The sequence below is a fragment of the Pleurodeles waltl genome, chromosome 9, assembly GCF_031143425.1.
Source record: "Pleurodeles waltl isolate 20211129_DDA chromosome 9, aPleWal1.hap1.20221129, whole genome shotgun sequence".
Taxonomy (NCBI): Eukaryota; Metazoa; Chordata; class Amphibia; order Caudata; family Salamandridae; genus Pleurodeles; species Pleurodeles waltl.
In genome coordinates, this window is record NC_090448.1 from 1083546060 (window position 1) to 1083559090 (window position 13031).

At 43.0% G+C, this 13031-nt stretch overlaps 1 protein-coding gene across 1 annotated transcript in view; it reads right to left on the bottom strand.

Annotated features, from left to right (window-relative positions):
• LTK (leukocyte receptor tyrosine kinase) overlaps positions 1-11143 on the bottom strand; it is a 465297-nt gene extending 454154 nt beyond the window's left edge. Inside the window, exon 1 of the mRNA XM_069208757.1 lies at positions 10940-11143. Coding sequence (XP_069064858.1) covers positions 10940-11048 — 109 coding nt within the window. The 5' untranslated portion in view covers positions 11049-11143. The remainder of the gene's footprint in view (positions 1-10939) is intronic.
• Positions 11144-13031: the final 1888 nt, after the last annotated feature.

Consider the following 13031-nt stretch of genomic DNA (forward strand, 5'->3'; position numbering starts at 1 on the left):
ATTCACTTTTTTTGTAGAGAGCACTGCTATCCAACCCCTTTCCTAGTGCCAGTCATAAAAGATGTATAAAGGGTAAACCATGCATACTCCAAGAACTGAAATCATCACAGTAGAGTTAGATGGCTAGATGTCTCATTGAGTAACCACTTGGTCCCCGGCAAGGCAAATTCAGCTCACTGTCCCTCCAAGATCAGCAAAAGAAGACCATTAAAATTTGGTAATAGCAATGCAATGACAGGTGAACTGCCCAGTGGGCGTTTGGAGAAAAAATATTGGATTTTAAATATCGAGCTACATACATATTTAGTTTTTAATATCATGACACATAAATATTGTGATACAGGAATATCGTTGACAAAAATATCGATCCTTTAGTTAAGTGATATCGTTTTCACTAATATCTGTGTTGTTAATATCGTTTTCAATAAGATAATTGTAAACAATTATCGTTTTTATTATCTATGTGTTTTACTTCATATTTCAATTGTATATCTTCTATATTGTTTGTAGAATTGTCGCTAATATTTTTAAATATAGTTTGTAATATTAAGTTATTTATAGTTTTTAATTTAATTGTTAATAGTAATTTATAGTGTTGTAGCAAGTTGTGAGGTTTGCAGAGGTATATGGGAGCAAGTTAATTAAGTATAATTAAATATTAATTAATTTGTAATAATATTAGTTATTTAATTGATAATTAATGATGTACATTGTGTAATTATTATGTTTTGTAATTTGTATTTTAGGTGCTCGTGTTGGGTATAGGGTTGGAAGTTGATTAGGTAACACTTGATTGATAATTAATTATTAATTTATTATGAATTATGTAATTGAGAATGTATGTAAATTGTGTAATTATGATTTTTTTCAAGCTACTGTTTAGGTGCAGGTTGTTGGGGTACAGGATGTGAAGGTGAGTAATAATTAACAATTAATTATTCATTTTTATTAAAATATTTAATTGATTTATAATTAGGTAAATGCTTAATAATTATATTTTTAATGTTAGATATTAGTTGCAGGTTGTTGTGCATTTAGGGTGGGAAGGTTTTCATTAATTAATTTGCTAATCATTAATAATGTATTTAATAATTATTATTTATTACTTAATATTTTAATTGAATTGTACTTTTTATTTTAATTATATTTTAATTCTGTGCTGCTAAGTTAGTGGGAGTATAGTGTGGCATTTTAATTAAATAATACCGTAAAGTCATTTATTTGATATTAATAATTAAAACATGTTATAATTATGTAAATGGTTTAATTGCTTTTTTATTATATATATATATAATTTTTATAATAACAGTTTAATATTTTTGGTGAATTATTAGGGTTATTAAAATATGTTATGTGTTTGAAGTTAACTACTTTCTTCACTGCTGCACAGAGTGGAGAGTAATAGTAAATATTATCCCTCTGAAGTCCAATGCTTTTCCTACTGTTGCACATACTGGCGTGGGAATAGTAAATTTTACTCCTCCAGAGTCCAACACTTTCTCTACTGTTGCACAGACTGGAGTGGGAATAGTAAACTCTCCCCCCTACCACCCAGGAGTTTAACGCTTTCCTTACTTTTGCACAGACTGGAGTGGGGATAGTAAATTGCACCCCTCCTGAGTCCAAAGCTTTCCCCACTGTTGCACAAACTGGAGTGGGAATAGTAAATTTTACTCCTCCGGAGTCCAATGCTTTCCTTATTGTTGCACAGACTGGAGAAAAAAAAAAGTAAATTTTACCCCTCCCCAGTCCAACAATGTCCTTATTGTTGCACAGACTGAAGTGGGAATTGTAAATGTTACCCCTCTGAAGTCCAACGCTTTCCCTACAGTTGCACAGAGTGGAGTGGGAATAGTAAGTTTTACCCCTCCTGAGTCTAACACTTTCCCTACTGTTGCGCAGACTGTAGTAGGAATAGTAAATTTTACCTAATGTACACACTGGGGTGGAAATAGTATATCTATTTTTCACAGACTTTGCTACTTTTTTAATATTGTTTGAATATATGTAATATTATTATGTATTTGTTTAACTATATATTATCTGTGTGTGTGTGTGTGTGTATGTATATTTATATATTTAATATTTTTAGTAAAAAAAAGATTTGTTAATTTATTTAATATTCTGCATTTGATTTGTTATTTTTTCATATATGTAAATACTTTTTATAGAGGTATATTTAAAAAAAAACATAAATAACAACATAATGTAAATACATTATTAATAATAGTTATATTTATACATACAAACATACAAACACATATTTATGTGTGTATGTTTATGTAAGTATATATTTATACATATTAGTAAATATTACTTACATTTATTTAGTTTACATTATATTAATGTTAAATATTGAAATATTTAGGACTTACTATTTTTAACTATATATTTTTATTAAAAATAGATATTGCTATATGTTATTAACAATTTTAGTGTGAAACAATATTTTTTTAAATATTTTTGTACTTACCTTCATAAATATAAGGAAACAATATTTATGTGATCAATATTTTTGACACAATATTTATGTGTCACAACATTTTTGAGATTGATATTATGTCACTGATCTGCCCAGTGGGTTATTTGTAATTAGATACAATTTGATTTTCGATGTACACTATATAAATTGTAGCTATAGTCTAACATTCTAATGTACTTTATAATTACCATTTACATGCTAGCTCAATTTTGGTTCCATGATTAGCACTTTGTAATCATAATTCAAGTCAAGGCTAGTTTTCTGTCTCATTTCCACCCGTTAAATTGTTCATAATACTTTTTGCATGCATAAAACTAAGAATAAATGGAATAAGAAGGGATCTCAGGTGTTGGACCTTCTGTGGTGGTGTGCCTTTGGTTGTATGCCAGAATATCAGTCAGAAAAATATTGTGAAGGTACGTATCTATACGGAAGTAACAATTTGATATCCTGAACTCCACACCTATATACCATGAAGATTTATATATATAATGAACTTACATATACGTGGGCTTAAGTATAGTAAAACTCTAATTACTGGCATATGTTTACCTCTGTGAAATTATTATAGTCAACATTCTGGCTATAATATTTTTGGATGACACAGCCTTTAAAACACAACATTGGCAATGTACCACGCCAAATAACCTTGCATGCTTGCACGAGACAAATATTGCTTATTCCCATGGGCCACTGGCAGTATGGCTATTTCCATATTTTTCAGATATGTTTACCACACTCATTTGGGTGGAGAGGCGGATGTGGCCTGGGATTCCCTTTTTATTTGCTGTTTATAAACTCAAATACCCCTCCAGTTTGTTTGACTTCCAAACTGTGGTTGTTCTAGCCTGGCTGAACCCCTTCTGACATAACATTTTATGAGTGTCTCACTTTGTGCTGGGGTCCGCTACCTTTCGGACTCTATAATACCTTTTTAGGGTCGAGCGCGCAAAGCGCTTTGTCCCTGGTGTAATCCCTCTATGGGTTTTTAACCACACCCATGTCACGCTCATCAGTTTGGTTGGTTTGTGGGCTTGCCTTTTAAAATTAGCTTGATTTCATTAGTGTTTAGCCCTCCTCGAGCGCACTGGCCAACTACTGAAAACATAGGAGGCTCGATGTTTTTCGAATGGTTTCTGGACTACTTTGTCTTTTTATTTCATAGGCAGTGTGATCTCGCTGGGCAGTAATCGAGTGCTTTGCATGACATCAACCCTGTCACATGGATAATTGCACTTTTGCCGGATACATGGACAACTGCACTTTCGCCGATATGTTTCAGTGTGAGCGAACTTCTGTTTCCTTTTGTGTGTCTGCTTCGCGCTTACAGCAGCCGTTGGCTCGCTTATGTGAAACCGTTTTACTTTTCAGTTTATGTGGCAAGAAAAGTCCGGTTAGGAGTTTAAAACGCTAATAGCTCTAGCTCGAGCAAAGCGAAACCCACTGCATTGCAAATGCTTGTTGAAGTTGCTTAGTGTATTGATCTTTCCCAAGTGAAGCATACCAGCACTGGACAAATTGACGCACACTTTGGATCTCTTGGTTTCTGATCACATTTCACATCCCACCCTTCCTAGTAATGAGCCAATCAAGAAAACACTCTCCAATCATTTCTGCAATGGCGCTTGGTAACTGTAACACACTCTAAACTGGATGTGTGCAGAGGTCGAAGTGGGTGGGATTGGAGGGGCATAACATGCCCATACTTTTTGATTCATGAAAAACCATTCCCCTACTTTTCATAAAAAGACAACCATCCTGGGACGGTTAATTCTGATACCTTAACTGCTACAGGTGAAATTTCATTCAGAAAGTGTCCTGTGCTGTGGAACTGAAGCCGGGCAGAGAGCTAAATAAGCCTTCCTGTCAGGGCGCCTGCTGGCCTGAAATAAATGCAGATGCGCGCTACAAGTTAATCTGCAAATGTAAAGCGTAATCTGCAAATGTAAAGGATGCCTGGGAGGCAGCACTGGCTATAGGTGAGCACATCACTAGAAGCTTTGTGATGACAAAAATTTCGTTTTTTTGAGAGGTAGTGCAAAGAGGTTACTGAGCTGTGAAGTGTGTGCTTTTAATTGTAATTGTATTTATTTGGCGGATACTACCCCTGGAGGTGATGAAGGGAGAGTTATGTAAAAAATGCATTACATACAGTTTGGGTATTACTAAAATCTATATTTTCGAAGCCTTTTGTGCATTTTGTAGCAGTCTATCATACTACGTGTAATGCAAGCTTTTAAAAATGACTTACATACTCACAGTGCTTTCTGTCACAGACCGTGACATCATGGAACTAAAAATACACAACACTCCACTTCACTGCACCAATAAAGATTTAATTCTCTGGCTTTCCGGTTACCGACAGACCTCTGCAATGCATTAACTAAGAGAGGTTTCATAATGTATGTACACGGTGCATTTCCCACTAACAGCTTTGTTAAATTTATTTTCATCTAAGCTGTACATTATTTTATCAGTAGTTACCCGAGAGTGAAAGACCACAAAAACATAGAGAATATTTTGTTATTTAGCTACACCCTAGACCCCTCCCCCATGCTCCCTGCCCCCACTGCACACAGCACCACAGTTCCCATACTTTTTTAATGCACTTCGACCGCTGGCTGTCTGTCACAATATAGAGTAACAAAATATCGCCCTGCAATAAGATTGTATCCAGAATACCAAGTACCAAGACATTGTTAAGGTGAGTATACACAGAATGTATACATTTACTATTCTTAACGCCATGTGTATCTGCTCTGGGTGCTGGCACTGACTGTTGATGTTGCCTGCACTGAAGGCTCAGTGACAGGTACACGAAGAAGACAAAGAAAGCGGGATTTTGGACACGGGTGCTAATAACCTACTTGTTCTTGGGCATTAACAGCTGTTAACACCCTGGGATGAGGTCAGGAACACTTGACTCTAAAAAATAAGAACTGTAGCAACAGGGTTACCCGCACAGGAACAGGTTTGCATGCTTAGTGCCTACCAGGCTAAGGCACACCTTCCAAGCTGGACAGCACCTGGGATAAACTTGGAGAAGGTTCAAGTTCTCTCACTGTAACTGACTTCTATAACCAAAACCATGTGCCTGCCATTCGCATGGCTACAACTCTGATTTTTATCATCGCATGTTCGGAAGTGTTAAAACAACAAACTCAAGTGGTAACAATTGTAAAGCACCTAACAGAACCTTTGTAATGATCCGAGCTGCTGCGAAATAATCATTCAGTCTCTAGGTATGGCTTCTGCTAACACAACCCCCTCTTTAAATACTTCTAGCGCCTATTTCATCTTTCACCATAGCTGATGCTAATAATTGGATGATTGTTTTAAAGTCGTTAACTTAATTTCCAGAATGACCACACAAAAAACTGACATTTGAGACACCCAAGCTTAATGCTTCTTGCCCTAAGTTGGTTTTCGTTCGAAAGCCTTTTTTGCAATGGACTTCAACTTTTCACTAAGTTACTGCTTTGTTAAAGATAAAACAATTGCTCCGCCTTTAGGAGTTAAACGTATTTTATTCGATGTTCAGCCTTCCGTTTTGTGGTGCATGTTCCCTGGACATTTTCAACAATTTGCAGGTGCGACTTATGTGACAGCTGGAGTTTCACTGAGGGGCTTATTGAGGCAAGCTGATCATCATCCGGGACAAACTTCCAGAGACAGGGGGCGCTAGAGCCTCGTTGGGCCTTAGTGAGTGGAGCTAGTCTCGTCCATCAGCTTCCAGACAGGGGATTTAGAAGAGCGCCATTCTGTTACCCACTTACCCTCAGAGCTTTGCAGGAAGGGGAGCTTAGTTGGACCCAACGCTAAGAAGAGTGGAATTCAGTGGACAAGTTCTAGGTTCATTCTAGCAGTCATAGACACCCCAAGCCTACCTCCCTGGTATGCCAATACTCTCCCAGAAGGATCCCCTTGTGGAGCTGACTCATTATAGCGCCATCTTGGGAAGCCCAAATGCACCAATTGCCAAGTCTTGTCTCTTTCAACTTAGAACACCACCAAATACTGATCCTTATTTTTAGACTAGCGATTTCGCTGATAGGACTCATCTTTGGTAAACACCTAGACTGGAGTATGGCAATCAGTCTTGCAGCCCCTAGCATCAGCCCTCCAAGAGCCCATAATATGTCTGCTTGCACCCCCTGCAGGCCAGGATATGGGGAAGCATGTCACTTTCGTACATGGCTTTATCTGAAACCAGAGGGGAGGAGTTGAAATGTGTTATTCGACAAGGGGAGGGGCTGAGGGGGGAACTAACAAACTTCATGTTTTCGGCCTTTCGCTGTCTTGCTCTGGGTCAAAGTCTGAAGTTGCAACAAAAATCATGCCCCCCGCGAATCGATTGCACTTTTTATTAAACATGCATCAGGAGTGTTTTGTCCACCCCTTTTTTGGCCCCCCAGAAACGCTGGAATCCTTTTGCTAACAGAAAGCAGAAGGCGCTGTGTGAGTCAGCTGCAGGGATCCCTTGACACCCCCCAGCACCTGCCAGAAACAGCAAGAAGTGTTTATACACATCCCATTGCACGGCGCAATACTTCACCTCTGACGTCAGAACTGTACTGATATCAATGTTTATCACCTGTAAAAACACCATGGCGCGGTAAAGTAATAAAGCGCATGGAAGGAGCTGTGGGAATACAAACAAGTGGTTCTGCAAATGAAGAGAAACGAGATAATGAAAGCATGAGAACTAAGATGACCCTATGGAATAGATAAGGTCGCAGGTATATTGCCATGAATTGAGGCATAACTGTGGCTTGAGGGTGGAGGGTTAAAACAAACTTTCAAGATTCGATTTTTTAGGATTATATACCACTGGCTTTTCATAGATATATTGCAAGGAAAATAATGTATTAAAAATAAAAAGTCCATTCATAGTGTATATTTTTTATACTTTGAAGGCTTTGTTTTTTTGCTCCAGAGTGAATGAGTCCCCTGCCGCGATTGCATCTCTAGTACGGGCACAGAGGCCGCACCTGGGGTCCGCCTACACCCCTTCTCTCTGCCGCCCGACGTGTCCCATATCCATGTGCGCCTTGTAGCTCTTCGAAGTTCAAGTAGAAAGCGCTGGTGTGAGCGCTTCTTCTCAGAGAGGTCGGCCCGGTACAGTCGGATTAGATTTCATTTATGTATATATTTTAAGTTTTTTTTATGGCCTGCAGATTTAGCTCAAAAGAGCATTATACTGTAATGGAAGCAGCTCGGAGAAGCAGGAGTACACGGAACAGTGCGCTGTGTGGGTTCATGAGAGACGGAATTGCAGAATTCAGGGCGCATTATTTAGAAAAAAACTTCCAACGTAGCAAAATGTCAGATTAAAAATGTGCCCATTTACCTCAGACGCTCAGGGTGGCGTCATTGTGAGCTCTCAAAGCACATAATGTATTGTGGCGCGGCAGTGACGTGTCACTCTCACGAGACATTTATTATTCGGCCTCTCCCTAGCATCTAGGGCTCCAATCTTAGGGTGCTGCCCGCCTAGAACCTAGGAGCTCCAGTCTTAAGGCGCTGCTCTACTGGGACGTAGGGACTCTAGTTTTAAGATGCTGCCCCATGGCACCTATGGGCTACATCTTTAGGGCCCTTCTCCCCTAGCACCGAGGGGATCCTGTCTTAGGGTGCTCCTCCCCTGGCACCTAGGGGCTCCAATCTTAGGGTTCTGCTCACCCAGCACCTAGGGGCTCCAGTCTTAGTGTTCTGCTCACCCAGCACCTAGGGGCTCCAGTCTTAGGGTGCTACTCCCGTAAAACCTAGGGGCTTCACTCTTAGGATGCTGCTCCCCTAGCAGGTGTGAGCTCCAGTCTTAGGGTGCTGCTCCCCTAGCACCTAAGGGCTCTAGTCTTAGGGTGCTGCTCCCCTAGCACCTAAGGGCTCTAGTCTTAGGGTGCTGCTCCCCTGGCACCTAAGGGTTCTAGTCTTAGGGTGCTGGTCCCCTGGTACCTATGGGCTTCAGTCTTAAGGGAGCTGCTCCCTTAGGGCATGTGAGCTCCAGTCTGAGGGTGCTGCTCCCCTAGCACCCAGGGGCTACAGTCTAAGGGTGCTGCTCCCCTAGCACCCAGGGGCTAGTCTGAGGGTGCTGCTCCCCTAGCACCCAGGGGCTAGTCTGAGGGTGCTTCTCCCCTAGCACCCAGGGGCTACAGTCTGAGGGTGCTGCTCCCCTAGCACCCAGGGGCTAGTCTGAGGGTGCTGCTCCCCTAGCACCCAGGGGCTAGTCTGAGGGTGCTGCTCCCCTAGCACCCAGGGGCTACAGTCTGAGGGTGCTGCTCCCCTAGCACCCAGGGGCTACAGTCTGAGGGTGCCGCTCCCCTAGCACCCAGGGGCTACAGTCTGAGGGTGCTGCTCCCCTAGCGCATGTGAGCACCAGTCTGAGGGTGCTGCTCCCCTGGCACCCAGGGGCTACAGTCTAAGGGTGCTGCTCCCCTAGCACCCAGGGGCTACAGTCTGAGGGTGCCGCTCCCCTAGCACCCAGGGGCTACAGTCTGAGGGTGCTGCTCCCCTAGCGCATGTGAGCACCAGTCTGAGGGTGCTGCTCCCCTGGCACCCAGGGGCTACAGTCTAAGGGTGCTGCTCCCCTAGCACCCAAGGGCTAGTCTGAGGGTGCTGCTCCCCTAGCACCCAGGGGCTAGTCTGAGGGTGCCGCTCCCCTAGCACCCAGGGCTACAGCCTGAGGATGCTGCTCCCCTAGCGCATGTGAGCTCCAGTCTGAGGGTGCTGCTCCCCTAGCACCCAGGGCTACAACCTGAGGGTGCTGATCCCCTGGCACCAGGGGCTACAGTGGGTGCTACAGTCTGAGGGTGCTGATCCCCTAGCACCCAGGGGCTACAGTCTCAGAGTGATTCCACCCCCACCCTGCCCCTCTGGACTACAATCTGGGAGTTCTACTCCCTAACGCCTTCGGGGCGCAGCCTTAGGGTTCTGCCCCCCAGTACCTCTAGTCTACGGACTCTGGGTGCCGGCCCCACACCTGTGGACTACAACCTAAGACTAAGAGTGCTGCTGCTCCTGTGCCCTCCACCCACCGCTCCTCCACTTACCACCAGCGCAGCCTCCGCCCAGCTGCGCGGGACACCACCCCTCACGCGCCTCCGGAGATGGATTCTGCAGGAGCGCACTTATCCTTTGTACAGTTTACACTAAAAGTATCCTATTGCATTGTAGCGCCAAATAACCAACTCACAAAGGCAAGACTAGGCACACACACCTGCTCAGCGCCAAGATACCCTTGCGGGTGATAGTGCGCTTTACAAATACACTTAACATATAGCGCTTCATACCGCGTTGTGTGGTGTCGATGCGCAATGTGAGAAAGGTAGCAAGCTACAGCACTGTGTAAACAAAATAGCATCGCTCTTCATTAATGACTTGGATACAATAGCGTCACATGAAAAGAAAACAGCTCCCCGAGAAACAGCTAACAGTCTGTGGTACTTACAGTGGAATTTAGCAGCTATTCTCCACCCCTACTACCGGCCCGAGAAGGTGCAGGGAGGATTTTAACAGATGCGCAGCATCGGCAAAACCTATTAGTTACATTTTAGAGTTTAGAACCAGGACTGGGGGCTAGAATCCAGGCCTTTATATTCTACCACACTGTGTGATCCTCGGAAAGTCAGTTTATCTCCATGCGCCTTGGTTTTCTAATTCGTCAAAAAAAAAAACGTAAACGCCTGCAGGTAATTCAGTTTGCTGTGTGCTCTATGTAAGAAAAAGAACTGACCTCCAGCACAAATAAAATCATTTTTAGAGCGTGTGCCCTCTGTTGTAAATAAACTAACCACATAGCCGCCCCCCTTCTCCGAAATAAGCGTGGCATGAATGTAACACCTACCATTCTCCACCCCAGTCCAAGAATCCTAAGGATAGCGCCTATATCCCTGCACTCGTTTTCAACCAGTTATTTCTACGAGACGCCACTTTGCTTCAGTAAAACTTCGCGAAGCTATTTTTTCACAAATTTGAATTACTGCGCCCTTTACTCTGCAGCCTTTGGAACGCTGCTTCCCCTTATACAAAACCCCCATATGTGCTTCACCACCCCATGCATGTTTTGGGGGAGCATCCAGCGAGACAGAGCTGGTTCAAGCAAGTCCTGAGAAAACCTGTCAGCTGGGGCTTCGGGAGCCCGCCTGGGGTAACCATAGATGCTGTTGGCTCCCCCGGGTACAAGTGCATCCTGCCCGGTGCTGGGACACAGATGCAAAGACACCTGGGCTGTGAAAAGGTGAGCACCACGAGATAAGGTGCCAATACCCCGCCAGTGCTTGCGTGATCCTATGAGCAATGCGCACAAACGCCGCGGTTGCCTACCTGAGGACCCCGTGGTGGCGCGAGTGCTCGTGTCAGCCACTCAGGTTTAAGGGACAAAGAATATACATGAGTTGCTTGATATCTTGAGGGCTTAAAAGTGCGACGAAGCTTTAAAGTTATGAGCTTGGCGCTTACCCAGTGTGCTGGCCCAAAGTAGCAGCAGCAGGGGGCTGGCCAGGTGTGCAGGACAGGCCCTGCGCGGGTTGGGGGCGCCGGATGTCCCAAGGTGTATGCAGCCTCCCATCCCGCTCCGGTGGTGGGTCCAAAGCTCCGCTCCCTCCCTGCCCGCCTGTCCCTCTCCACTGAAGCTCTGCTCCCCTCTCGGTTTATACAGCAGGACCAATCCTGGAGCCTCGCAGCGTCCCGGGTCCTAACGCCGCCCGTTTCCGCGCCCCGAGCTGACAGAAGATGCGCGAGCATCCATTCCACTGTTTATCTGCTGTGGCCTGTGTCCTCGGCACTGTTGCTACTGTGGGCGGTTTCGTCAGAACTGCCCGTCGTGGACTGCGTTTTCCGGACAAGATGTTGCTGTGGGCTGTTTCTTCAGAACTGCTTCTGTGGGCTTTTCTGCAGGACGACCGGTAGGGGAAAGACCTATACAGACGGTCGATGTTGCAGGAGTAAAGTGACTTCTAGAACGCAGTTCTTGCGAGAAAATAAATGAGATAAGCTAGCTGTTGGCTGCCCATCCAGAATACACGGCTTCCAATTTCACTCCCACAGAATCCATATTCTGGGATACTGAAAAGCTTGATTAATTTTCTCCTGCGTAAGATCCCTTACTTCATAAAGCTGAGAGCAATTAAGGACAGGTGTTGGAGCGTAGTTATTATAATCAAACTTAACATGAAATGTTTGCAAATTAATGCCTAATGATGCCACATAGAAATTGTATTGCTGTGTTTTATTAAACGCGTGTTTTGGAATGTGCCCACGGGGTGTGGCCACCAATGGATACGATGATTAATGAAATGGACTAATAATGAATTAATAATGTACTAATGTATGATTTATGTTAGCATTAAGAATTACATGTTAAGCTACGACAATTCCCTATCTCCATCGACTGGGAGGGCCTCTTAACCCAACTATATAATACGGAATCACACCCGACAGGGGAAAGATCAGACTAATGCTAACCGAAAAACCACAAATGGGAAGGCCACATCGCACAGCGGAGTAGAACACATAGCACAACTGAGCAAACTAAGTTATTGATAAGCGAGATGGTCACGAAGAACGACCTTCACGAATGACCTCTTCTCCCCCACCTGCTAACAGATTCGTCACTATAAACCCCTAACCTGGCATGAAAACAGCAAAATTTAAATCAATCACACAAGTATGGACATCGGCTAATGTTATTGTTACAATTGGCTCCCTTTTTCTTTCACTTTCCTATATCTTAAAGTTAATCTATACAAAATCATACTATCTGCTCCCTCTGTTTTTTTCTCAGCCAAACGTTATAATCTGACACTTGGGACACACTAATGTCACCCCAACAAGAACCGCAACTGTGATTAGCAACAAAACAATTGCAAAGACAAAACGCAGTGAATATCGTATAATAGAGACACCGCTGTATTAAAAATTATGCAATAATATGATTATTAAGTGCTAAAATACACTGTACTGTATCAAACACCAACTGTGACCAGATGAGAAATGTAAACTAACAAAAAGAACAATAAACAGATTTATGAAAAAAAAAAAAAGAATTACATGTTAAGGTTTTGCTAAATTATTTACTAGGCCTTAGTTAGCATGAGTCGGGCCTAGCTGGCGGTCTCATATTAAATGTGTTTGTCTAACATGGAAGGTGCTGACTTGCTGAAGGACATGTAGCTGTACTTTTCCAGAAGCTAGAAGATGTGTGTAACCGTAGTAAATTCTTTCTCATGAGAATCCACTTGCTCAAGGAGACATTCTTGCTGAATGCAACAGTGTAAACTTGCAACAGGTACAAGGTCGCCTGAACTGGTAAAGACAATGGAACTACTGACTGAGCCTGAGAGAATAAACATTTGTACCTGACATTCTACCCATTGGAGACGTCAATTACAGGAGCCAATAAACTACGTGAGAACTGTTCTAAAGAGACAATTCTAATGAGGTGATTTCCTGATCGTTGGATGGAGATAATTGTGCACCAAATTTTGCCCAATTGGAAATTAGGAGACTGTACAACAAGTTTGATATAATCTTATGACACAAGGAGAAATCA